Here is a 27,881-nt window from a genome sequence, read left to right as displayed (position 1 = left end):
ATGTACATGGTCTTGCTATATTGCCCAGGCTGGTCTGAAACTGTTGGCCTCAAGTGATCCACCTGCCTTAGCCTCCCAGAGTGCTGTGGTTACAGGCACGAGCCACCAGGCCTGACTGGAAAGCAGCTTTTCCTGTAATATCAGTTACTGGACAAATCTCTGACCTTTGCTTATTTCTCATCATGCTTACACTGAAAAACACACAAACACCTCAATAAAAAAAATTAATTACCTGGTAACCTTTATTCGGAAAGTGAAAGTAACTGTGAAACAGTGCTTCATAAGGCGTGGCATACAAGGCCTTGGTTTCCAACGCCAGCGAGGATGAGGTCCAGTCCCGCACTCCGTTGCAGGCACCATTGCTAAGACGTCCTCCTGGCTGACCACGAAACAGTGGTAACAACACAGCCAAGTTACTTTTACTTGGGTAGGATGACTGCACAAGGCATTGCTACGCACAGCTTCCAGACCCTTCCGTGCGTTGTGCTCTCCAGCGGATGTGCCAGCTGTGTCGGATTTGCATGCACAAAGACAGGTGTGCGCCCCACCCACCCTGACTGCTCACCTACTGCACCAGACTTCCCAGCCTCCCTCTGCTCAGAATCTTCAAAGAGGATGAAAAAAGACCACAGAAACTAAAGCAAGACCAGGATGCTGTAAAGAAACATGCTCTGATACACAAAAGCAAAAACATGAGGCAAAGAGGGAAAAAATGAGGGAGACACAGAAGGTTAAACTATGCAGTTACACTGCCGATTTAGAAAGATGTTAAGACACATACTAGATACAAATGAAACCCATCCTGCACCCTTCCTCCAGAAGACATTGAAATGCAGAAAGCAAAAAAATACATCCTTTCTGTAGTAAGCAATGTTAGTATTCAACACTTTTAATATTTATGGTGCATCATATAAAAAACAAAGTCTTATACTTTTGTACTAATAAAAAAATAGCAAATCCATATAATGGCAAAATTAGGAAAAAGAATTCTAATATTTTCACAAAATACAGAATGTCTTAAAGATGATTATATGGACTTTAAACGTTTGCAGCCCTACAGAGCTTTTGTTGCCAATTGAAAAACAAAAAAATCGGCCGGGCGCGGTGGCTCACGCCTGTAATCCAGGCACTTTGGAGGCCAAGGCGGGCAGATCACCTGAGGTCAGGAGTTCAAGACCAGCCTGACCAACATGGTGAAACCTCGTCTTTAACGAAAAAAAAAAAAAAAAGGAAAACAAAAAAATCATCCCAACAAAGGATGTTTCAAAAGCCTAATTCATAAAAAGGATAATTTATTCTATATTTAATAGTGTTTTTTAGGATGGTAACATAAGTCATACAAGAGCTCAGTAAAACAAAATGAGAAACTATGATGTTGACTGTGGGTTAAATAAAAAGAAAAAAAACCACACAGAACAAAAAGAATATAAGGAATGGTAAGTGGTGCTGTCAACTAAAAAAAAAAACAACAACTGTAAATCATCTTACCACCAAAAAGTGATGCGGAAAACTGTTTGAATCTGAGCAGGGACGTGGTTGTAGTCATCTTTTGGCATTGTAAATGAAAGTGATAGGTTAACTACTTGTGTTCCATTCCTCATAGCAGTAGACTCCTATATCCAAATGATCATGAACACCCCTCCCATCCCACACTCAGACGGAAAACAGCCAGAACCCCTGCCACTGGATTCTTCGGCACCCTTGGGACAGTCTCCAACTGACACGTTCCAGCAGGGAAGGAGGGCAGGCACCTTTGGTAACTCTTCAGTGAGACTCCATCGACATTCAGAATCTTAAAATTTCGGTAATGAAAACCATGGACCTGCAAGTCATCCTTACCAACCTTAAATGTAGTGTTGTGACATCCAACAAAGGAGTTCCACATCACATGGGAATAAATTTGAACAGATACAGCCAATTGAACATAGTGTCTCAGATTTCAAACAAATAGAGCTCATCTTTTGGCAAAAAATAAATATAGTGGAATGCAATTTTGATAGGTGGAAGAATATATAATCTACCAACTGTCAAGGAGTACAATTTCATTGCAGACACAAAGACTTAACAGTTTCAAAGAATTTTTTTAAAATAAAAAAAGAACATTTGCACTTATTCCTCACAAAATCTTCACTTTTGAAACTATCCCAATTGAAGCTACACACTGAATTTATTAATACAGCATTAAGTTTCTTTGTGTAAAAAATCTTTGTACACAGTAATAAAAAAAGATAAGGCAAGATGCATTAAACAGAAACCTTCTGGCTCTTTTCCTCTGCGTTCTTACAGAGCCACTGATGACTATCTGCAACAAAAGAGTTAAGTTTCTGATTTTCCGTATCAAGCATCTTATGCCTTTGCTGTGGTAAGAATTCTGTCCAAGCACCCTGAAGGACAGATGCTGGTGATGGTCTTTGGCACTTATGCTGGCAAACTGAGCTTCTTTCCCTTGAGTACTAGAATTTCAAAGAGAGGAAAAGAAAACAAAAGTTACTGATGCTGACAAACTTAGCTTCCTCCTTTCCATTCCTAGAAGTCTCCCACACACAAGATTCTACATAGTAAGGTATAGGAAATAAGCAACTGTATTTTAAAATTACAAATTTGATCCAATGTGCCACTAAATTCATAGTGGCTTTTTGTTATTATGACTTTCATCTTAATCAATATATAGTAAAATATAGCTTATGTAGGGAAGCCTATGAAATTCTGGGTACTAAAACATAAAGGCCAGGTGCCGTGGCTCACACCTGTAATTCCAGCACTTTGGCAGGCAAGGGTAGGAGGATCCCTTGAAGCCAGGAAGTCAATACCAGCATAAGCAACAAAGTGAGAGCGACCCTATCTCTATAGATTTTTTTTTTTTTTTTAAATGAGCCAGGTGTGGTGGCATGCACCCATAGTCCCAGCTACTCAGAAGGCTGAGCAGGGAGGATCACTTGAGCCCAGGAGTTTGGGGCTGCAGTGAGCTAAGATCACGGCACTGCATTCTTGCAGCCCGGGTGACAGAGTGAGACCCTGTCTCTTTGAAAAGAAAGTAAAAAACAAAAAGGATGGCTGGGCGAGGCAGCTCATGCCTATAATCCTAGAATTTTGGGAGGCTGAGGTGGGTGGATCTCCTGAGGTCAGGAGTTCAAGACCAGTCTGGCCAACATGGCAAAACCCCATCTCTACTAAAAATACAATATTAGCCAGGTGTGGTGGCGCACAACTGTAACCTCAGCTATCCAGGAGGCTGAGGCAGGAGAATCGCTTGAACTTGGGAGGCAGAGGTTGCAGTGAGCCGAGATCCCGCCACTGCACTCTAGCTTGGGTGACAGAGCAAGAATCTGTCTCAAAAAAAGAATAAGAAAAGAAAAAAAGGCCTGGTGCGGTGGCTCAAGCCTGTAATCCCAGCACTTTGGGAGGCTGAGGCGGGTGGATCACGAGGTCGAGAGATCAAGACCATCCTGATCAACATGGTGAAACCCCGTCTCTACTAAAAATACAAAAAATTAGCTGGGCATGGTAGCATATGCCTGTAATCACAACTACTCAGGAGGCTGAGGCAGGAGAATTGCCTGAACCCAGGAGGCGGAGGTTGCGGTGAGCCGAGATCGCGCCATTGCACTCCAGCCTGGGTAACAAGAGCGAAACTCCGTCTCAAAAAAAAAAAAAAAAAAAGAAAAAAGAAAAAAAAAAAAAGGCGAGAAATAAGATATGCTTTTTTTTTTAAATTTTTATTTTTTTGAGACTCAGGTTTGCTCTTGTTGCCCAGGCTAGAATGCAATGGCACGATCTTAGCTCACTGCAAATTCTGCCTCCTGGGTTCAAGAGATTCCCCTGCTTCAGCCTCCCAAGTAGCTGGGATTACAGGCATGTGCCACCACACCTGGCTAATTTTGTATTTTTAGTAGAGATGGGGTTTCGCCATGAAAAGGCTCGTCTCAAACGCCTGACCTCAGGTGATCTACCTGCCTCAGCCTCCCAAAATGTTAAGATTACAGGCGTGAGCCACTGCACCTGGCCTATATATGCTCTTTTACCTAGCAATTCCACCACCATTAGGAATTTTATTGGATAGCTGGATTCTTAGCCTGGGATCTGTGGTTGGGTTTCAGCTGCTCCTGAACCTCCCAAAACTATATGCATGTATTTGGGTTACATATGCATAAATATGCTTTTTTTCTCCTAAACACGGATGATAGTGTTCATCAGATTTTTCTAAATTCACATGTCCTATATTCATACAAATGCAAAAATACGTATGTACAAGGATGCTGATTTAATGACTGGATTTTAACAGCAAACCAGTAACAGCCTGACCACCCATAAATAGGGGGCTGGGTAAATAAATTATGGTATATGCACATAATGAAACATTGTGGCTACTGAAAGTTATGTAGATTTCTAGGCCAGGCATGGTAGCTCACATCTGTAATCCCAGCACTTTGGGAAGCTGAGGAGGGCAGATCACAAGGTCAAGAGATCAAGACCATGGTGAAATCCAGTCTCCACTAAAAAATACAAAAATTAGCTGGGCGTGGTGGCATGCACCTGTGGTCCCAGCTACTCGGGAGGCTGAGGCAGGAGAACTGCTTGAACCCGGGAGGCGGAGGTTGCAGTGAGCTGAGACTGCACCACTGCACTCTAGCCTGGCACCTGGCAACAGAGCAAGACTCTGTCTCAAAAAAAAACCCAAAAACCAAAAACAAAAACTGTGTAGATTTCTAGTGACATGAAAAATGTGAGTGGGCCGGGCGCGGTGGCTCAAGCCTGTAATCCCAGCACTTTGGGAGGCCGAGGCAGGTGGATCACGAGGTCGAGAGATCGAGACCATCCTGGTCAACATGGTGAAACCCCGTCTCTACTAAAGGTGCAAAAAATTTAGCTGGGCATGGTGGCGTGTGCCTGTAATCCCAGCTACTTAGGAGGCTGAGGCAGGAGAATTGCCTGAGCCCAGGAGGCGGAGGTTGCGGTGAGCCGAGATCGCGCCATTGCACTCCAGCCTGGGTAACAAGAGCGAAACTCCGTCTCAAAAAAAAAAAAAAAAATGTGAGTGGGATAAAAGCAGTATATAGATCAGCATATACAGTTTATGTCATGTGTCTGTGTATGCATAGAGAAGTATCTGGTGTTAATGTTTACTAAAACACCAGATGAATTTTTTACAATGAAAACATGCCATTTTAGGAAATCTATCAAAAAAGAAAAAGTGTTGTTATATTTAAAAAAAAATGACACCCTGGCTGGACGTGGTGGCTCACGCCTGTAATCTCAGCACTTTGGGAGGCCGAGGTGGGCAGATCGTGAGGTCAAGAGATCAAGACCATCCTGGCCAACACGGTGAAACCCTATCTCTACTAAAAATACAAAAATATTAGCCAGGCGTGATGGCATGCGCCTGTGGTCCCAACTACTTGGGAGGCTGAGGTGGAAGAATTGCTTGAACCCAGGAGGCGGAGGTTGCAGTGAGCCGAGATTGCACCACTGCACGCCAGCCTGGTGACAAAGCAAGACTCCGTCTCAAAAAAAAAAACAAAAAAACACGACACCCTGATCCAGAATGTTACTGGCCAGTCACGAAAATGGTTCTCTGGAGCCAGTTCTGCTTTATGAGAGAGTGCCAGGTTAGAAGAGTACTGGGCAATGGCGCTCCTAAAAGAACACGTGACTCTAGAAACAACGTTAAGTTGCACCCAACATACCTTTTGTAATGTACAAGTAGAAGAAGTCACAGTATAGGATAGTCTGGACTACGCCGGCGACCACAGCAATGAGGTCAAAGAAGCCCTCAAAGTAGAAGCGCCAGATCCAGTTCACAAGATACAAAGCGCGATAGAGGCCCAGGAAGAACAGGTAGTGGGTGGTAATGGTCTCGGCCTCCCCAGTCTTGCTGATCATAAAGAGCTGCGGAAGGATAGCCACAGACTCCAGGTAGATGGAGAAGGTCCAGAGGATCTGGAAGAGAAATGGCAAGCTTCTGTCAGGCTCACTGCCCACCAGAAGCCTAGAGGAAACACTCTTGCTTGCTTTACTACAAAGAAGCTTAAGATGACGGGAAGTCGTGGAGTGGGGCATGTCGGCCCAAAATAGAACAGCTTGGCAACTGCGTAACCCAGTGGTCCCCAACCTTTTTGACACCAGCAACTGGTTTCATAGAAGAAAATTTTTCCATAGACCAGCAGCGTGGATGGATGGGTTTCGGGAGGATTCCAGCAAATTGCATTCATTGTGCACTTTATTTCTATTTTTGTAATATACAATGAAATAATTATACAACTCATCATAATGCAGAATCAGTAGGAGCCCTGAGCTTGTTTTCCTGCAACTAGATGGTCCCATCTCGGGGTGGTGGGAGACGGTGACAGATCATCAGGCATTAGATTCTCATAAGGAGCAGGCAAACTAGATCCTTCACATGCACAGTTCACAATAGGGTTCGTACTCCTGTGAGAACTGAATGCAACCACTTTTATGACAGGAGGTGGAGCTTAGGCAGTAATGTGAGTGATGGGGAGCAGCTGTAAATACAATGAAGCTTCACTTGTTCACCCACTGCTCATCTCCTCCTGTGAAGCCTGGTTTCTAACAAGCCATGAACCAGTACCAGTCAGTGGCCCAGGGGTTGGGGATTCCTGGCATAAATCACAGAAAATTAATCAATCTTTAAGAGGCAGGGCACTGCCAGTGTGACAAGCTGGGTAACTTGGATGCCTCTACCTCTTTGACCTTGTCTCTCCAGGTTTATTTTTCCCTCTTCAATTTTCTGAGTCTACATACATTTTTCCTGGACAAGCTTGTCCTGCTCCAGATTGGGGATGACAAATCAACCCTGCTTTCTGCCAGGGTTGACAGCATTGGTAAGTGGTAAGCTCCTTCTACTTCCTCACTGCTGTTTTTCCTCACCAACTGATCTTGCCAGAGTACTGAAATATTTTCACTATTTTTCTTCTTCTTTTTTTTTTTTTTTGAGACAGAGTTTCACTCTTGTTACCTAGGTTGGAGTGCAATGGCGTGCAATCTCAGCTCACCGCAACCTCTGCCTCCTGGGTTCAAGCAATTCTCCTGCCTCCCAAAGTGCTGGGATTACAGGCGTGTGCCACCATGCCCAGCTAATTTTTGTATTTTTAGTAGAGATGGGGTTTCACCATGTTGACCAGGACAGTCTCAATCTTTTGACCTCGTGATCCACCCACCTCGGCCTCCCAAAGTGCTGGGATTACAGGAGTGAGCCACTGCGCCCGGCCTATTTTTCTTATTCCTTAGGCTTTTCTGGTGTGGTTAAATCAAAGGGGTATAATCAGAGTTGTAATTATGGAAATTTCGCTGCCCAACATATGACTTTATTCATGATGACGACAGAAGGGCTTTCACAGAGTCCTTGAGTGTTTTAAAAGTCTAGGTGCAACCGGGCAGGGTGGCTCACGTCTGTAATCCCAGCACTTTGGGAGGCCAAGACAGGTGGATCACCTGAGATCAGGAGTTCAAGACCGGCCTGGAAAACATGATGAAACCCCGTTGCTACTAACAATACAAAAATTATCCAGGTGTGGTGGCGTGCACCTGTAATCCCAGCTACTCGGGAGTCTGAGGCGGGAGAATCACTTGAACCCGGGAGGCAAAGGTTGCAGTGAGCCAAGATCACGCCACTGCACTCCAGCCTGGATGACAAATTGAGACTCCATTAAAAAAAAAAAAAAAAAAAAAAAGGCCGGGCATGGTGGCTCACGCCTGTAATCCAAGCACTTTGGAGGCCAAAGTGGGTGGATCACCTGAGGTCGGGAGTTCAAGACGAGCCTGACCAACATGGTGAAACCCTGTCTATAAAAAAAAAAAAAAAAAAAAAGTCCAGGTGCTCCCAGCACCCACCAGACACCCAGGACAGCGCAGTGACTTGATTGGCCCCAGGATGTAGAGCAGCACCGTTTGCCTGTTCAGTGGGGAAGGAAGAGGTACTTGGGAGCAGATCAGTGCACTGTACAGTGCCAGGGGTACCACAAACCACCTTTCCTAAAGGAAAGGGGTGCAGAGTGCTGCTAAGCAGAGTCACAGACATAACATCAATCCACACCTATACATGAAAAGGAAACAAAATGTGGGCTACAGGAGGGAGACCATGTTCTTCCACCACTAGGACGGGCAGGGCTCTGTCTGGTACCACGGAAGTCAAGATAACAAAATACAGTTTCAAGTTTCTATTTCAAAGGAATCAGACAGTAAGCTGTCAGCAGACACCCAAATATGTGGGTGCTTAATTTTCATCTACGATTTTTTTTTTTTTAAAGATGGGGTTTCACCACGTTGGTCAGGCTGGTCTTGAACTCCCAACCTCAGGTGATCTGCCCGCCTTAACCTCCAAAGTGCTTGGATTACAGCCATGAGCCACCACGCCCAGACTCATCTATAATTTTTTTTGAGACGGAGTTTCACTCTTGTTACCCAGGCTGGAGTGCAATGGCGCGATCTCAGCTCACCGCAACCTCCGCCTCCTGGGTTCAGGCAATTCTCCTGCCTCAGCCTCCTGAGTAGCTGGGATTACAGGCACACACCACCATGCCCAGCTGGTTTTTTGTATTTTTAGTAGAGACGGGGTTTCACCATGTTGACCAGGATGGTCTCGATCTCTTGACCTCGTGATCCACCCACCTCGGCCTCCCAAAGTGCTGGGATTACAGGCGTGAGCCACCACGCCTGGCCTTATCTATAATTTTTTATACCAGTCATGAACACTGTACTGGAGTTAGCCAAACCAGAAAATAAAAAATAAAATAAAAAAACCATGAACACCTACATGATCTGCCAACATGAAAACAGGTCCATTCACCTGGATAACCAGATATGACCACTAAGTAACTTTTTTTTTAGATGGAGTCTTGCTCTGCTGCCAAGGCTGGAGTGCAATGGCTCAATCTCAGCTCACTGCAACCTCTACCTCCTGGGTTTAAGTGATTCTCGTGCCTCAGCCTCTTCAGTAGCTGGGATTACAGGTGTGTGCCACCATGCCTGGCTAATTTTTGTATTTTTAATAGAAACAGAGTTTAACCATGTTGGCCAGGCTGAATGCATGAACCTCTGACCTCAAGTGATCTGCACACTTTGGCCTCCCAAAATGCTGGGATTATAGGCATGAGCCACCACACCCTGCCATAAATAACCTCTTTTTTTTTCCCTCTCAAGATGGAGTCTTACTCTGTCACCCAGACTGGAGTGCAATCTCAGCTCACTGAAACCTCTGCCTCCCAGGTTCAAGCGATTCTCCTGCCTCAGCCTCCCAAGTAGCTGGGATTACAGGTGTGCACCACACGTGCCTAATTTTTTTGTATTTTTAGTAGAGACAGGGTTTTGTCATGTTGGCCAGGCTGGTCTCAAACTCCTGACCTTATGATCTGCCCACCTTGACCTCCCAAAGTGCTGGGATTACAGGCGTGAACCACCCTGCTCAGCCCTAAATAACCTCTTAAACTAACCTCAAGAGGAGAGAAATCATGATTGACTAGAAACGAGAGGCCTCCCACAGGGACCACCAGAAATTCCACTCGGAAGGTATCGTGATTTCCATCATAGGTTGCCTTAAATTTCAGGTAGATCAGGTACACTGTGGCATAGGAGCAGGCAAGGTAGATAACCTACAACCAAAAGAAAAAACACCAGGTGTCAATAGCTCGCACTCCTCCAGCTCCCCTAGTTTTATCACCCATGTTTGGAAAGGCAAGAATTTTTTCCTTAGCTTTTTTTAGAATTTTAAAACTTCAATACAGTAAAAGTCTCCTTTTTGGAGGTGTTCAGTTCTGAGGTATAACCACCACTGCAATTAGGACACAGAACAGTTCCATCACCCCCAAAATTCTGCCATGCTGCCCCTTTGTAGTCAAGTTCCCCCAGGCTTCCTCAACCTCCTGAAATCACGCTTATGTTCTGTCCCTAGTTTTGCCTTTTCTAGAATGCCACATAAATGGGGTCATACAGTATGTTGCCTTCTGAGTCCAACTTCCGTTAGCCTAATGTATCTGAGAGTTACCAAACTTATTGTGTATACAGCAGGTCCACCAATAACATATTTCATCATGACGACGAGATTAGTTCCCAGCTGGGGCCACTGTCCACATGGAGTTTGCATGTTCTCCCCAGGTCTGCGTGGGTCTTCTCCAGGTACTCTGGTTTCCTCTTACATCTCAAAGATGTCCACGTTAGGTAAACTGGCATGTGTGAACGGTCCTAGTGTGAGTGTGGGTGTGGGTGAATGTGTCCTATGAAGGAATGGCATCCTGTCTAGTGGGGGTTCCTGCCTTGCCCCTGAGCTGCTGGGATAGGCTCTGGGCACCTGGGACCCTGAACTGAAGTAAGTGGGTTGGAAAATGAATATGAATTATAGTAAAATAAAAATTCATAAAGTAGTATACAATAATTATACAAATGTATCACAATAAACAATGTAGTACAAAAGCAGTGAGCCTGCTATATTTGTTGTTTTTGAGCGTTATGACAGGAGTGTTCCTTATAATCTTTGCTTTGCAAACATATACTTCTTGACTTAATCCGCCACCACTATGACCACCATCACGCACTGATTCAGCAAAAATTGGATAAATAATTATGCTGCTTTTTATTAATCTTTCTTAAATGTATAGCTCACGTTTGTTTGTTTTTGAGTCTCGCTCTGTCACTTATGCTGGAGTGCAGTGGCATGATCTTGACTCACTGCAACCTCTGCATACCAGGTTCAAGTGATTTTCCTGCCTCAGCCTTCTGAGTAGCTGGCATTACAGGTGCCCACCACCACGTCCAGCTAAGTTTTGTATTTTTAGTAGAGACAAGGTTTTGCCATGTTGGCCAGGCTTGTCTCAAACTCCTGACCTCAAGTGATGCACCTGCCTTGGCCTCCCAAAGTGCTGAGATTACAGACATGAGCCACCACACCCAACCTGTTTTTGGTCTTTATTTAAAAGTCTGGGCCAGGTGTGGTGGCTCACACCTATAATCCCACCACTTTGGGAGGCTGAGGTAGGTGGATCAAGAGGTCAAGAGATTGAGACCATCCTGGTCAACATGGTGAAACCCCGTCTCTACTAAAAATACAAAAATTAGCTGGGCATGGTGGCACAAGCCTATAGTCCCAGCTACTCGGGAGGCTGAGGCAGAACTGCTTGAACCCAGGAGGCAGAGCAGAGGTTGTGGTGAGCCAAGATCGCAGCATTGCACTCCAGCCTGGGTAACAAAAGTGAGAGTGAAACTCCGTCTCAAAAAAAAAAAAAAGTCTGGTGATGCTTTTGGGACCAGAAATATGCTATAGGAAACTTAACTCTTATTTATACCAATTAGCCTATGGTAAAACTGGCTTCATTATACGTTGTTTCACTTCAAGTCACAGTTTCTAAGAACCTACCAATGACATTAAGTGAGGGCCTAGTGTTAATAATTTGTTCCTTTTTTGTAGCTGAGTCCATTGGTGGTCCATTGTATGGCTGCACCGTTTCTTTATTCACTCACCAGTTGAAGGGCAGGTGGTTTCTAATTTGGGAGGACAGTCAATAAAGCTGCTGTGAACATTTGTGTACAAGCGTCTGTGTGAATGTAAGTTTTTGCTTCTCTTGGGTATATAGTTAGGGGTGAGATTACTGGGTCATATGTTAAGTGTAAGTTTAACTTGTTTTTAGTTTTTGAGATGAAGTCTTGCTCTGCCGCCAGACTGGAGTGCAGTGGTGTGATCTCGGCTCACTGTAACCACCGCCTCCCGGGTTCAAGCAATTCTCCTGCCTCAGCCTCCCAAGTAGCTGGGATTATAGGCATGAACTGCCACGTCCAGCTACTTTTTAGCAGAGATGGAGTTTTACCATGTTGGCCAGGATGGTCTCAATCTCCTCACCCCGTGATCTGTCCACCTCAGCCTCCCAAAGTGCTAGGATAATGGGTGTGAGCCACTGCGCCTGGCCGTAAATTTAACTTTAAAAATATAAAAATTAGCTAGGCATAGTGGCAGGTGCCTGTAATCTCAGCTACTTAGGAGGCTGAGGCAGGAGAACTGCTTGAACCTGGGAGGTGGAGGTTGCAGTAAGCAGAGATCACACTCTGCTCAGCACTCCAGCCTGGGCAACAGAGTGAGACTGTGTCTTAAAAAAAAAAAAAAAAAAAAAAAAAAAAAGTCAAACAAACAGCATATATTCCTTCAACCCCAAAGAAAAGTCTGATATTCTAAAATTACATCAACTCTCAGACTAGAAATTTAGGCTCAAGAATCAAACAGCAGGTTTAGTCCAGGAACAGAAATACCTGAGAGGTAGCTGTTCTGCCTGGTGCTACTGCTCCCCAGGAAAGACAATCTGAGAATATCTAGGGGCAAATGACTTAAAAAGAAAATGAGAGCAGTCATGAAGCCCTTACATGCTTTAAAAAACCCACAAAGGGCTGGATGCAGCAGCTCACGCCTGTAATCCCAGCAGCATTTTGGGAGCCTGAGGTGGGTGGATCATGAGATCAGGAGTTCGAGACGAACCTGGCCAACATGGTGAAACCCCGTCTCTACTAAAAATACAAAAATTAGCCGAGTGTCATGACACGAGGTGGAGGTTGCAGTGAGCCGAGGTGGTGCCACTGTACTCAAGCCTGGGTGACAGAGTGAGACTCTGTCTCAAAAACAAAAAACACCAAAACCCAAAAACCCACAAAGACACTAAATTGTGTCTGACACCTCATCATGCAGTTGTATTTGTAAATAAAATCAATATGGTATTAAAATTGTTGGTCATACCAAAGAACTACCCCCAAAAGAAATCAAGGAACATTACATATACTATACTATTACAGGAGTTCTCTCCACACGCAAATGTTATATACACATGTATGTGAATAAATAAAATACAAAATCTACATGCATGAACGAAACATACATCCATCTACACATGCACTAAGCTCCCTCAGCACACTCAGCCAAGGCTCACAGCAGAGAGGCCCCTCACCAGGACCCAGTCTGTAGGTAGCTCAAGATTAATAAACACTTGATTGCCGTTATTTCCACTAAGACCTTAGCAGCAGCTGGAGAAGAACAACCGCTTCTCTGCTCTCATCAGCACGTAGAAGTTAAAGTAAAAAGACAGGAGCACCTCAGTGCTCGCTCCAGACTTTCAGGACATTGTGCTTAGAAACTACAACCAAGCAAGCATGGAATCCTCTGAAACCTAGGCATCGTGATGGGGAGGGAGAATTCTTGGTCACACACCTCTGTGCCTATTTTTTTAACTTGCCTAGACAAGTGGGGACCTAACCATTTTTAAATAAGCTCATTATTTCCTGAATACTAGGTTCCCATCACTTGGTAATGGAAGAATCCATTGTAAGTCACTCAAATTTGCTAAGTGACTCAAAATTGCTTTACAAATTTTATAAAGACCAGACTCACATATTGCTATGTCTCCTTTCACCAGTGCTTATGAAAATTCTCTTGAACACAAAATGTTAAGGGAAGGTTGTTTAGATATCATACTTTTAAGTTTCAGTTTAAATATTACTTCCTTGGGTGTGCCAATAACCAAATGGCCTAGAATAGTGCCTGGCACACAGGGGCTCAGTATTTGTAGAATGAATGAAACAAAGAAATCAGACTCCTATTACATATCCTGAGAACCCCTATACGTCTATCTTTGTTTCTTTTCTTTTCTTTTTTGGAGACAGGGTCCTGCTTGATCACTCAGGCCACCAGGCTCGAGTACAGTGATGTGATCACGGCTCACTGCGGGCTCAAGCAATCCTACCACCTCAGCCTTCTGAGTAGTTGAGACTACAGGAGTACGCCACCATGCCTGGCTAATTTATTTATTTATTTTAGAGACGGGGTCTCATTGTGTTGCTCAGGCTAGTCTCGGATTCCTGGGCTCAAGCAATCTACCCACCTTGGCCTCCCAAAGTGTTGGGATTACAGGCGTTAGCCACCGTGACTGGCCCAAGTTTAACTTTATAAGAAACTGCCAGCCGGGCACAGTAGCTCACACCAGTAATCCCAGCACTTTGGGAGGCCGAGGCAGGCTGATCATTTGAGGTCAGGAGTGTACTCTGTGTACTCCCCACACCAGACTAGAGACTTATTTTCTGCCACAACCTCAGTGCCCAGCTCTGTAGGCGTTTAGAAGCATGAATTCAACACTGTGAGAAAAAATAAAGCTTATGCAGTCCATGAAGTCCCCCAAGAAGTCACATAGTATCCCGATATGGGGTGTGTACCACTAGTGGTACACAAAGTGTTAGGTTGTATGCAAACACTTTGTATTTTAATAGTTATACATTTGTTTTCATGTGAATTAGAAAAACATATAAGAAAGACAACAAAGGTGTTATAAAAACTAATGCTTAGGACAAGTCGGAGGTTTAAAAAATATGTTACTAAGTAAATGATGGTATAGAGAGCATTTAAGCATAGCAAACATAATAAATATGACACACACGGCAGTTGAAGAAAAACTCACTAAGTAGGAAAGAAAAAAGGTAGAGGCCTGTACACAGTTCCTCACACAGCAGCAAAATGAGACATTGCAACTAGGAGTCCTACTTTCATTCCTTGTTATGCACCAACTTGCTGGATTGCTCTGGGGACTCTGTAATTTCCCACAGCTTGAAAATACAATAGTTACCCCTCTTTCTTATAGAGTTATCCAGAGCTTTATATTTATCATACTTAAGGCACCTAAAATAAAAAAGCTTGAACTTCAAAGTATTTTAATTAAACTACTGTTTTGAAACCAAAAATGTATGTTTACTGATAGCTCATTTATTCCCAGTTATACATACAAGGTGGTCTAAAAGTTTTAAAGTCAAGAACAGCATATTAAGACATTATTTTTGGAGCATTTTAATTAAAAATACACAGCTGACATAAATTAAGTATCCATAGGTCTGTGCACTATAGATGAAATACATTCCAGTGCATGGCATACCATACCTTCATAGATGTATTATATAACGAAATAAATGAAGTAAAAAGATCCAGGTAACGAGTTGTGAAGACCAGTGCAAACAGAAGCTGGCTTTTCCCAGAAATACCTAGAGAAACAGAAGGGAAGTATTAGAAAGGCCTGAAGAGCTTTAGGATTCCTGTGGATTACACTGGGCAGGGAGTGCAGACAGGGAAGGAGGGGCAGGTGGGGTCAAGGCCTAGGTCTGGGATGCCTCTAAATCAGGCATCCCCAAACTTTTTACACAGGGGGCCAGGTCACTGTCCCTCAGACCATTGGAGGGCCACCACATACTGTGCTCCTCTCACTGACCACCAATGTAAGAGGGGCTCTTTCCTGAAGTGCGGCGGGGGGCCGGATAAATGACCTCAGGGGGCCGCATGCGGCCCGCAGGCCATAGTTTGGGGACCCCTGCTCTAAATGAACAAGAGCAGCTATAGTTTTTCTATCCTTATCATTCCTGAACACGCCCCTTTTAAGAAGTTCTAACAGGCTTTTCTGTCTCACTATAAAGGATGACTACTGGAAAGGGGCTTCATTTTGGCAGGATGTGTATCATTCAAAGGAACCTTGTATTTCTCAAATATATCAACTTAGGTAGGAACAAATTTCTCTCAATAATTCTGTTATTTAGTGTTGTAATTTGTCTCTTACCTATAGATTTTTCTTTTCTTTTTTTCTCTCCCCGCTGCCCTGAGACAGTCTCCCTCTGTTGCCCAGGCTGGCATGCAGAGGCACGATCATAGCTCACTGTAGCCTTGATCTCCTGGGCTTAAGCAATCTTCCCACCTCGGCCTCCCGAATAGATGGGACTAGAGGTGTGAGCTATCCCACCCAGCTAATTTTAAAAAAAGTTTTGTAGAGATGAGTTTCACCATGTTGCCCACACTAGTCTTGAACTCGTGGGTTCAAGCAACTCTCCCAGCCTCCCAAACTGTTGGGATTACAGTTATGAGCCACCTCCCATAGCCCTTTCTTTGCATGGTAAAATAGTATCTCCATGGTGAGAAATCTTTTCAGAATGGAGTTGGAGTCTACTGTGATTAAGGGGGATGAGGAGTCTAGTGAAAAGCACTGACTCAAGTAAGAGCTGCGCAGGAACTCTGACCTCCCAAGATGACTCCTTTGCTAAGGGCAGCAAGTACTTGGACATGTTAAAGATTTTTAAAGCTTCGGCTGGGCGCGGTGGCTCACACCTATAATCCCAGCATTTTGGGAGGCCGAGATGGGTGGATCACGAGGTCAAGAGATCGAGACCATCCTGGTCAACATGGTGAAACCCCGTATCTACTAAAAATACAAAAATTAGCTGGGCATGGTGGCACACACCTGTAGTCCCAGCTTGTTGGGAGACTGAGGCAGGAGAATTGCTTGAACCCAGGAGACGGAGGTTGCAGTGAGCCGAGATCGTGCCACTGCACTCCAGCCTGGGTAACAAGAGCAAAACCCTGTCTCAAAAAAAAAAAAAAATATTTTTAAAGCTTCCATCTCAATTGGGCATAATGGTTCATGGCTGTAATCTCAATACTTTGAGAGGCTAAAGAGGGAGGATCACTTGAGCCCAGGAGTTCGAGACCAGACTGGGCAACATAGCAAAAGTCGGTCTCTAGCAAAAAAAAAAAAAAAAAAAAAAAAAATTATAGCCAGGCCAAAGTGGCACACGCCTATGGTCCCAGCTCATGGGAGGTTGAGGTAAGAGGACTATGTGAGTCCAGGAGGTTGAGGCTGCAGTAAGCTGTGGTGACAGAGTGAGACCCTGTCTCAAAAAATTAAAAACAAAACCAGAAATTTCATTGTATTTGTATAAAAACGTTCCTGAATGCTAGGACAACATGAAGGTAGGAACCTGCAACTACAGCCAGTCTTCAAAAGCAGCTGTCTTTTTTAAGGCCTTGAAACTGTGTTTCCACTTCCAACCACCAACCCACCTCCAGGGCACTGCATGACAGGCCACACTTAGCTGGGAAGGCTGGATGTTTATGTGGTATGCACGCAGCTTTTCTGACATCTATATTTAGTCAAATATTTATGTGACAAAGGACACGAACTATGGGTTTCAGATGCCGGAGACTGAGCAGATGCATTAAAAAAACTGAAGGCTGATTAAATGTCAGAACCCACCCACCATCATCTTTAATGCAAACTTCACACCACTACACATTTTAGTAAGAATGAGTTTAACAGAAATGTCTCTTCACCCAAATCATTCACAACACTATTCTGGAACATGAAAAGCCCTTTATTTTTATTTTCTTGAGACTAGGTCTCACTCTGTTGCCCAGGCTGGAGTGCAGTGGCAAGAGTACAGCCCACTGCACCTTCAACCTCCCTGGGCTCAGGTGATCCTCCCACCTCAGCCTCCTGAGTAGCTGGGGCTACAGGTGCATGCGCCACCACACCTGGCTAATTTTTGTATTACACATTGTTTTTCAATATTTTATGCACAATCATTTTGCAGCTTGCTGAAGCTGCAAGCCTGAATGTAAAAATGTTACTTCCTCAGATGAAGAACTGCAGTCCCAGCCTATTCACATATACACCTAAATAGAAATGGAAGAAAATGTTGATGCCATCCTTCCAGATCCATCAATAGAAACTAACTTCAAGGAGGAGACACAGACAGTAAATCTGCTCTGCTTAGTCTTTTCCCCAGTAACGGGTAACTTTTTTTTTCCTACAGAGATCAATGCTCCAAAGGGGAAATAACAAGGCTGCTGCTAACCAAGAAAGCTGGAGGTTACAGAGGGGGAAGAAGAAAGAACAGGGAGCAGTCAGACCGTATCTGGTGTTTGTGGAAGCCTTAAGAAATCAATTTCCAGCTTATTTCCTATATGGTTCTTTCCAGTATTTTAAATACAAACACATAGGATACAGATAGGTGAATTCTGTGGGAAAGGGTTTTACTCTAACAGAACTTTGGAAGCCAAGCAGATTTGAAATTGTGTCCTTATTCCCAGCATTCCTATACTGAAAACCAGGGATCATCATATTGTCTTTATCAGCCCCCCTGGAGACCCAACTCACATCCCACCTCCTCCAGAGGTCATCTCTGAAGACACCCACCCTTGGGTCTGTTGATTCATTCAGCAAGCACACACATTATGCGACCTGCTTCATGCCAGCTGCTGCCTTAGCTCCAATTACAGTACTTATAAAAATACACTGTGATGATTTGGTTCCTGCCTTTCTTCTCCCCAAAAACCCCACTGGATACTGAGATCTCTAAAGGCTGAGGTCACACCTTATTCCATCTTGTATTTCCTGCACGGGACACTGGGCCCTGACACACAGCAGGACTCAGAAAATATTTGCTGAATGAACAAATGGACAAAAGAAAATGGAATTCATTTTATCTTCATGTCATGGGGGCAAATTCTCATTTTGTGATATTTTGGGAGAACACTTCTGAAGAATGTCCAAGTCATACTGTGTCCCTGTGACTGTAAATAGGGCTCTGCCCTAATTTACCACCAGCTAGAGGGTGGGAGAACCCCGAGTGCGCACGGGGCAATGTGTTGTCTACGGCCTGTCCATGGAGGAGCATCCACACAGGACCGCCGTACTGGAAATCTGCGGATGCTAACGTGGTCCCACACTTGTTCTCCCTGGCCCGGGATCCTGATGAGGAAGTAGGAGCTTCTTCTTACAGAACAAAACTGTTCTGTCTTCACAGGAAAATGGGGATCCTAGCTGAAGAGAGAATGGGGTAGGGCAAGAATCTCCTGGAAGAGTTACGGGTAGAACATCTGCTACTAAGCCAGAGCAGCTCCCAGTTAGTATCTCTCTACTTTGAGATCAAAGCATGCTAAGGTTACCAGGTAATAAGCTCTCCCAGAATACTCACTTTTGTAAATGTTTCTGAAACTGACCTCCCCATACCATATACACCAAACATCCATAACAAGGAATACAACTTGTTAAATGGAAGCCAGTCATTAAACTTAACATCATTCTTGTCTTATTCTACTGTATCAGGTTAAATGTCTTTCGTTTTCTGGGGTCTTTGTAGCCCAGGCTGGAGTACACGGGTGCATCATAGCTGACTGCAGCCTTGAACTCCTAGTCTCAAGTAATCCTCCCAATAAGATATTATATATTACAAAAATAGCTAGAAGAGAGGTTTTCGAATGCAGAAATGATAAATGCATGAGATGGATATAACTACCCTGCTTAGATCATTATATTGAAACATCAAGTTGTATCCCATAAGTAGATCCAATCATAATGTACCAATTAAAAATTTTAATCAATAACCCAAAATAATGCAAATAAAAACACATAAACCAAAAATAAGACATGAACATTTTAAAATTTGATATTGTCAAATTTCTCCTAGAAAGGCTATGCCAATTTACCTATTTACTAACACCAAAGGAGAAGACTCTTTCCTTCACATCCTTGTCAACCTGAGAGGTTGTAAACCTCTTTTACTTTTTTCTGCCCAGTGGTGGGCAGGTAACATTATGCACTGGTGTTCTTTCTTTGCTTAGCCCCTCCACTCCTTTTTTTTTTTTTTTTGCGACAGAACCTCACTCTGTTGCCCAGGCTGGGGTATAATGGCATAATCACAGCTCACTGCAGCCTGAGGCTTAAGTGATTCTATCACCTCAGCCTCCTGAGAAGCTAAGACACAGGTATATGCCACCATGCCCAGCTAATCTTTTATTTTTTGTGAGATAGGGTCTCACTATGTTGCCCAGACTGGTCTCAAAGCTTCTGGCCTCAAGTGATCCTTTAGTCTTGGCCACCCAAAGTGCTGGAACCACATGCAGGAGCCACCACAACTGGTCTGAACTGCTCTCATGCTCGCTCTCTCTCTCTCTGTATGTATGTGTGTATAGATATATATTTTTTGAGATGGAGTCTCACTCCGTCACTCAGGCTGAAGTGCAATGGTGTGATCTTGGCTCACTGCAACCTCTGTCTCCCAGAATCTCTTCAAGCGATTCTCCTGCCTCAGCCTCCCGTGTAGCTCAGATTACAAGGGCCCGCCGCTACACCTGGCTAATTTTTTGTATTTTTAGTAGAGGCAGGGTTTCACCATGTTGGGCAGGCTGGTCTTGAACTCCTGACCTCAGGTGATCCAGCTGCCTCAGCCTTCCAAAGTGCTGAGATTACAGGTGTGAGTGACCACGCCCAGCTGCACTGCTATTTTAATATTCAAGTTCCTAGCTTCTAGTGAGGCTGGGCATCCTTTCATGCTTCACAGGTCTTTTGTTATTCATCAGTGAATCGCCAAGTTTGCTCATTTTTCTGCTGGGTTTTTATTTGTAGGAGTACTTTATTATAGATATTAAGCTTTTGTCACTTAGGTATATTACAGATTATTTCTCTCAGTTTATTGTCTTTAGCTGTGATAATATTCTGAATTAAGAAATCAATTTGGAGAGATGTGTCTTATTCATCTTCACCAGCCTGCCTGGGTGCTCTCCAGGACCATGGTATGAAGATACATGCAGGTCATCTTCTATGTCCATCAGCAAAGTTCAATATTTCCTTTTTTTTTTTTTTTTTTTTAAGACAGAATTTCGTTCTTGCCGCCCAGGCTGGAGTGTAGTGGCACAATCTTGGCTCACTGCAACTTCCACCTCCTGGGTTCAAGCGATTCTCCTGCCTCAGCCTCATGAGTAGCAGGGATTATAGGTGTACACCATCACGTCTGGCTAATTTTTTTTTTTTTTTTTTGAGGCGGAGTTTCGCTCGTTACCCAGGCTGGAGTGCAATGGCGCGATCTCAGCTCACCGCAACCTCTGCCTCATGGATTCAGGCAATTCTCCTGCCTCAGCCTCCTGAGTAGCTGGGATTACAGGCACCTGCCACGTTGCCCAGCTAATTTTTTGTATTTTTAGTAGAGACGGGGTTTCACCATGTTGACTAGGATGGTCTCAATCTCTTGACCTCGTGATCCACTCGCCTCGGCCTCCCAAAGTGCTGGGATTACAGGCTTGAGCCACTGCGCCCGGCCTAATTTTTGTATTTTTAGTAGAGATGGGGTCTCGCAATGTTGGCCAGGCTGGTCTTGAACTCCTGACCTTAGGTGAGCTATCTGCCTCAGCCTCCCAAAGTGTTGGGATAACAGGCATGAGCCACTAAGTCCAGCTGAGAACAGAAAGTTTTTTTTTTTTTTTTTTTTTTTTTTTGAGACAGAGTTTCGCTCTTGTTACCCAGGCTGGAGTGCAATGGCGCGATCTCGGCTCACCGCAACCTCCGCCTCCTGGGTTCAGGCAATTCTCCTGCCTCAGCCTCCGGAGTAGCTGGGATTACAGGCACGTGCCACCATGCCCAGCTAATTTTTTGTATTTTTAGTAGAGACAGGGTTTCACCATGTTGACCAGGATGGTCTCGATCTCTTGACCTCGTGATCCGCCCGCCTCAGCCTCCCAAAGTGCTGGGATTACAGGCTTGAGCCACCACGCCCGGCTGAGAACAGAAGGTTTTAATAGCTGCAAGCTATTATGGTGTGAGCCACCATACCCAGCCTTAATACTTTTCATAGAGGTCTTATACACATCTTGCTGGAAAGTCAGAGGAGCCTTCCCTGGGATCTTCTTGCCGTTTCACACCCATAGGCTTTAACTGCCTGACAGTTTGACATCCTACATTTTTATCTTTCGTACATTTTCATATCATTTCAACTGCACTGCAGCTTTCTCAAGAATAGAAACTTGTTTTGTTGTTTGTTTTTGAGATGGTCTCAGTCTGTCACCCAAACTGAAGTACTCACGGCTCACTGCAACCTCGACTTCCTGGGCTCCAGCGATCCTCCCCACTCAGCCTTCTGATCACAGTGCACCACCATGGCTGGCTAATTTTTGCATTTTTGGTAGAGACAGGGTTTCACCATCCTGCCCAAGCTGGTCTTGAACGCCTGTGCTCAAGTGATCCACCCATCTTGGCCTCCCAAAGTGCTGGGATTACAGGCATGAGCCACTAAGTCCAGCTGAGAACAGAAAGTTTTAATAGCTGCAAGCTGATGCTCTGAACTGTGTGCCAGTGCCTTGCACATAGTGGGTGGTCAATAAATGTTTGAGAGTAATGGTTACTCAGAGATTGGCACTGAAAGTAGCTGAGGTGACAGCAACTACAGAGGGAGCTGCACAGGTGATGCAAAAGCTACTTGGAGTACTCCACATCTTACCCACTACATGACTTCAAAAATATAAACTGACCAATATGTGAAATCTGGATACCATGAGCTCCAGTATGGTGTTTGGTAGGATGGAAAGTTTACAACCTACATAACAGCTAACAACAATCTAAGCAACAGGGGAAACAGGGAAGGAGAAAGATTAAGGGAAGAAGGCCTGAGGTCATGGATCTCAGAAAGACTCCTGTAGCTACGGTAGAGACATACTAATAAATACTGCACTACAGTAGATACAGCACTATTAACCATCAGCCTGCAGGAAAATTTGGATAGGAAGCCCTTCATAACTAAAACCACAGCTTGTTCTCTCGAGGTTAAGTAGGTCAGTGTTTAGAACAAAAATAAAATGACAACTTGAGCATACTGTGGATGGAGCTGCAATGATAATTCAGAATAGGAGAAACTCAGTCCATTTTGGCACCCTTCTGTAATGACAATAGCAAACACAGCCACAAGACGATGCAGACTCAAACATGATCAACTCACTGTCCCTACTTTGAAATGGTCCTTAAAGGCAGTTGTTCTGGAATCTATGAGGAAAACAGAATCTCCAGCTTCCTCACTAGCTTCTCTGATCCTTACTGAATAAAAAGCACCACAGTTCCGAGACTAAAATACCATTTTCAAAATTGGTGCTAAAATTCTAAAAATGAACCTCAGTATCAGTATTTTCAAAATGAGAAACACAATCTGGATGCATGTGTCTCCTATTCCAGTTATTTGAGAAACTCTTATCAAATTCTTACTCTTTTTAAAGACTCTAAACAACTTTTATTATTTAGTATGGAAAAAAGGCAGCTTGTCAAATTTAGCATTGAATTCTGAATAAATGACTGGGTGCGGTGGCTGACACCTGTAATCCCAACACTTTGGGAGGCTGAGGCAGGTGGATCACAAGGTCAGGAGTTCAAAACCAGCCTGGCCAAGACAGTGAAACCCCATCTCTACTAAAAAAATACAAAAATTGGCCGGGCGCGGTGGCTCAAGCCTGTAATCCCAGCACTTTCGGAGGCCGAGGCGGGTGGATCACGAGGTCAAGAGATCGAGACCATCCTGGTCAACATGGTGAAACCCCGTCTCGACTAAAAATACAAAAAATTAGCTGGGCATAGTGGCGCGTGCCTGTAATCCCAGCTACTCAGGAGGCTGAGGCAGGAGAATTGCCTGAACCCAGGAGGCGGAGGTTGCGGTGAGCAGAGATCGCGCCATTGCACTCCAGCCTGGGTAACAAGAGTGAAACTCCGTCTCAAAAAAAAAAAAAAAATACAAAAATTAGGCGGGCATGGTGGTGGGTGCCTCTAATCCCAGCTACTCAGGAGGCTAAGGCAGAGAACTACTTCAACCTCAGAGGCAGAGGGAGGCAGAGGTTGCAGTGAGCTGAGATCACGCCACTGCACTCCAGCCTGGGCGACAGAGACTCCGTAGCAGGAAAAACAAAAAAAAAAGAAAGAAAGAAATCTATTCTAGAGTTGTACTAAATTCTCCCAAACATCTTAGTATAAATAAAAGTTTAGGAGACAGCACACTTCAAGACTTAATAACTTGCCAGAGGAGGGGATTCTGAAAAACAGAAGAAAACGAAGAGACTCACACAAAGATTCTGGAGCAAAACTAAAGATTAAAAGTGACACTGCCAGGCACTGTGGCTCACACCTGTACCCAGACACTCAGGAGGCTGAGGTAGGAGGATTACTTGAACCCAAGAGTTTGAAGCTGTAGTGAGGTGACACAGCCATTGCACTCCAGCCAGAGTGAGACACCGCACTAACTCTTAAAAAAAAAAAAAAAAAAAAAAAGTAACATCATCTGAGTGCAACAAAAATAATCTAAACATCGTGGTTTGGTATCCAATGTTTATTTCAGCTCCATTAGACATTCATCAATCAGATCCTTTGAGGTACTAATTGTGCTTCAATCCTGGCTCTACCACTAATTTATTCGCCTCCCTAAGACTCAGTTCCCCCATAAAAGAATGGGAACAATAGCACCTAACTCCTAAGGTTATTTTAATGATAACCTGGGATAAGCTATATAAAGCACTCAGCTGACTACTTGCTAGAAAGCAAATGCCTCAAAGTCAGTTCTCAGAATTGCTGCAATTATTTGTTGTCATTGGAAATCATACAATGGAGCCTCTCAGACCTATGTGTCAATTGACAGATCACCTCCAAGTCAGACACACTGGCACACGGACTTTGTAACACCCATTTTGATTGCTCAAAGGTCTTTTTGGTTTTGCTTACTTCCTGGATCTCAGTTAGATAGGTGAGGCCTGCAGACAGCAGAGTTAGAGATGAAGTCTCTACTAAAAATACAAAAAATTAGCTGGGCATGGTGGCGCGTGCCTGTAATCCCAGCTACTCAGGAGGCTGAGACAGGAGAATTGCCTGAACCCAGGAGGTGGAGGTTGTGGTGAGCCGAGATAGCGCCATTGCACTCCAGCCTGGGTAACAAGAGCGAAACTCTATATCAAAAAAAAAAAAAAGAGATGAAGTGTGACTTTAGACGTCAACATTTTAAGAAAGAAATCAGGTAAATAGAGTCTCTGCCACCCAGATCTTTCAGGATTATCTTTTACTGCCTCTGAAAATATTAAGCTCTTGATTTCAACAAAAGTTATTCTGCCAAGCATCAAAAATAAGTTTAAGGAATTTTTAAAAAAAGTTAAAGCCTGGGCAACATGGTGAAACCTTGTGTCTACAAAAAAATAGCAACAACAAAAAAATTAGCCAGGCGTGGTGGTGCATGCCTAGAGTTCCAGCTGTTCAGGAGGCTGAGGCAGGAGGATTACTTGAGCCAGGGGAGGTAGAGGCTGCAGTGAACAGTGATCGCACCACTGCACTCCAACCTGGGTGATAGAGCGAGACCCTGTTTCCAAAAAAAAAAAAAAAAAAAAGTGAAAAGCTTGCGATTATTATGCCTTTAAAATTAATGAAATGTGGCCGGGCGCAGTGGCTCACGCCTGTAATCCCAGCACTTTGGGAGGCCGAGGCGGGTGGATCACAAGGTCAAGAAATCGAGACCATCCTCGTCAACATGGTGAAACCCCGTCTCTACTAAAAATACAAAAAATTAGCTGGGCATGGTGGCGTGTGCCTGTAATCCCAGCTACTCAGGAGGCTGAGGCAGGAGAATTGCCTGAACCCAGGAGGCGGAGGTTGCGGTGAGCCGAGATCGCACCATTGCACTCCAGCCTGGGTAACAAGAGCGAAACTCCGTCTCAAAAAAAAAAAAAAAAGAAAAGAAAGAAATGTAAAAGTCCACAACCATTATCTAGGAAAGACTCATTTCACTGCCTACCAGCAGTGCCTGCATGAAATCTGTACTCCTTAACAGGGCAGCAGCCAACTCACTGGTGACGTGGAGCGAGGAAAGGCAGCAGCCCATAGGAGAGACCTCCGCGGTCCCAGAGTGCCGCAATTTTAAGAGAACCCGTTATTAGATGGAGGCACTTGGAGTTTGACAAACCAGATAGTTTTTCCCAAAGCAGAGTTAATTATGCCGAGAAAATCACTACCTCCCCGAAAGCCCCTCCCCTGGCAGGTGTGATCCTGGATCCAAGAGCTTGGGTGAAGCCCACACAACTCTAAGGATATGCCTGATCCGACCCCACTACATCACACCTAGAGCCCAAGCCTTGCACGGACAGGGTGGGGAGCCGGATGACCTCTCCCCGCGCCCGCCCCACCTCCCGAGCTGGCTGGGCTGCCACGTCAGGCCCAGCCAGCAGCGATCCTGCCCATCCTCCTCCCGCCCGTGCCATTGATACGCGGGTTCCTTGCACCCCCGGCAGCCCCCAAGCGGGACACCGGCCAGAGAAGCGTCCCCATTCAAGCCCAGGGAGGGGCCACGCCTGCCGGAACCTCCCACCCACGCCAACTTTTTAGACGCAGCCGGGTGCGCCCCGACGGCTTAAGTTCGCGCCGGGATCGGGTGCAGAGCGGGGCCCCGCGCTGCGACACCCGGCCCGGCGGCGCCCACACCGAGGGCCCGCAGACTGCTACCCCTCGGGTCCGGGCACCCGCTAGGCCGGCCGAGGGGGTGTGTCGGGCCGGTGTAGGCCCCGCGGGCCGTGAGGCGGCCGAGGTCAGCGGGTCCTCGGCGAGACCCGGCCCCTGCGCCCGATCCTCTCGGGGCCTTCCCCGGCCGCTCACCCGCGCAGGAACGCGTCTTCCAGATCTTCAGCAGCAGGATAACGATGGCCGCCAGGTGGGACAGGTCCCCGGTCAGCCGGAAGATGTTCATGGCGGCGGTCGGCGCAGCGCGTCGGCCCCGGAGCTCGGCGGCTCAGGCAGCAGCAGCCCCTGAGAGGAAGCGGCGAAGATGGCGAGAGCAGCCGCGACGTGGCCAGGGACGTGGCCGAACTGTCGGCGCGCGCGCGCGGGGCAGCCTGGGAAAGCGGCGCCAGACCCCGCCCCTGTCCCGCCCTTTAAAGGGGACGAGCGCAGGCCCGGCCAGGCAGCTCTCAGGGACTCCCTTGCCAGAAGACCCCGGACTCTCTGCCAGGTTTTCCCTGCCGGGTTTCCGGCTTCTCCTCGGATGCCAGCAGTTTCCTTTACTTTTTGAAATAACACTCCCGGGGATCTTTTTTTTTCCCTCCCACATATCAAAAGAGCTCTACAGGCTTTTTTTTTTTTTTTTTTTTTTTTTTTTTTTTTTTTTTGAGACGGAATCTCTCTCTGTCGCCAGGCTGGAGTGCAGTGGTACCATCTCGGCTCACTGCAACCTCCGCCTCCAGGGTTTAAGCAATTCTCTGGCCTCAGCTTCCCGAGTAGCTGGGACAGCAGGCGCCCGCCACCACGCCTGGCTAATTTTTGTATTTTTAGTAGAGACAGGGATTTCACCGTCTTGGCCAGGCTGGTCTCAAACCGCTAACCTTGTGATCTACCCGCCTCGGACCTCCAAAGTGCTGGAATTTCAGGCCTGAGCCATCGTGCCTGGCCCTCCACAGGCTTATTGTGTGAAAAAGTGTAAGACAAGGCCGGGTGCGATGGCTCATGCCTGGAATCCCAGCACTTTGAGAGGCAGAAGCAGGAGGATCCTTTGAGCCCAGGAGTTTGAGACCAGCCTGGGCAACCTAAAGAGACCCCGGTCTCTACAATTTTTTTTTTTTTTCTTTTAAATTAGCCGGGCGCCGTGGCTCATGCCTGTAATCCCAGCACTTTGGGAGGCCGAGGCGGGCGGATGACGAGGTCAGGAAATCGAGACCATCCTGGCCCACGTGGTGAAACCCTGTCTCTACTAAAAATACAAAAATTAGCCAGGCGTGGTGACAGGAGGCTGTAGTCCCAGATACTTGGAAGGCTGAGGCAGGAGAATCGTTTGAACCTAGGAGGCGGTGGTTGCAGAGCCGAGATCATGCCACTGCACTTCAGCCTGGCAACAGAGCAAGACTCCATCTAAAACAAAACAAAACAAAACAAACAAAACAAAACAAAACAAAACAAAACAATAGAGGCTGATGTGGGAGGATCACTTGAGCCCCGGGGCCAAAGGTTGCAGTGAGCAGCCACTGGACCACTGGATACCAGCCTAGGCAACAGAGTGAGACCCTGTCAAAAAGAAAAAAAAAAAAAGCAGTGGGGGAAAGTGTTAAGTCTTAAAAGATAAAGCTTTTTCTTTTGGCAGTCTCCTCAACTTGTGGTGTTTCTTGTTTGCTATTTAATGTCATTCTAAGTACAGAAGAAATGGGAAATTTTAATAATGATCATAAACTTTCCCATTTGTCTTTATTTTATTTAGAAATGGAGTCTTGCTCTGTTGTCCAGGCTGGAGTGCGGTGGTGCAATCATGGCTAACTGCAGCCTTGAACTTCT

The 27,881-nt window shown here is 45.3% G+C and overlaps 1 protein-coding gene across 2 annotated transcripts; it reads right to left on the bottom strand.

Moving 5' to 3' along the window:
• Positions 1-224: 224 nt before the first annotated feature.
• KDELR2 (KDEL endoplasmic reticulum protein retention receptor 2) lies at positions 225-26,441 on the bottom strand. 2 transcript variants are annotated; one of them, XM_003934245.4, is made up of 5 exons: positions 26,220-26,435; positions 14,906-15,006; positions 9,447-9,605; positions 5,685-5,937; positions 2,336-2,453 (listed from the first exon to the last, which is right to left on the bottom strand). In XM_003934245.4, exons 1-5 carry the CDS (start codon positions 26,308-26,310, stop codon positions 2,419-2,421), a joined length of 639 nt encoding a protein of 212 aa, XP_003934294.1. In that variant the 5' UTR covers positions 26,311-26,435; the 3' UTR covers positions 2,336-2,418. The 2 variants fall into 2 exon arrangements, with proteins under 2 accessions (XP_010343107.1, XP_003934294.1); XM_010344805.2 differs by lacking the exon at positions 5,685-5,937 and having other exon boundaries at positions 225-2,453; positions 26,220-26,441.
• Positions 26,442-27,881: the final 1,440 nt, after the last annotated feature.

The sequence above is a fragment of the Saimiri boliviensis genome, chromosome 20 (assembly GCF_048565385.1).
Source record: "Saimiri boliviensis isolate mSaiBol1 chromosome 20, mSaiBol1.pri, whole genome shotgun sequence".
Lineage (NCBI taxonomy): Eukaryota > Metazoa > Chordata > Mammalia > Primates > Cebidae > Saimiri > Saimiri boliviensis.
Note: the sequence above shows the minus strand (reverse complement) of the source record. Positions and strands in the feature narration are given on the sequence as shown.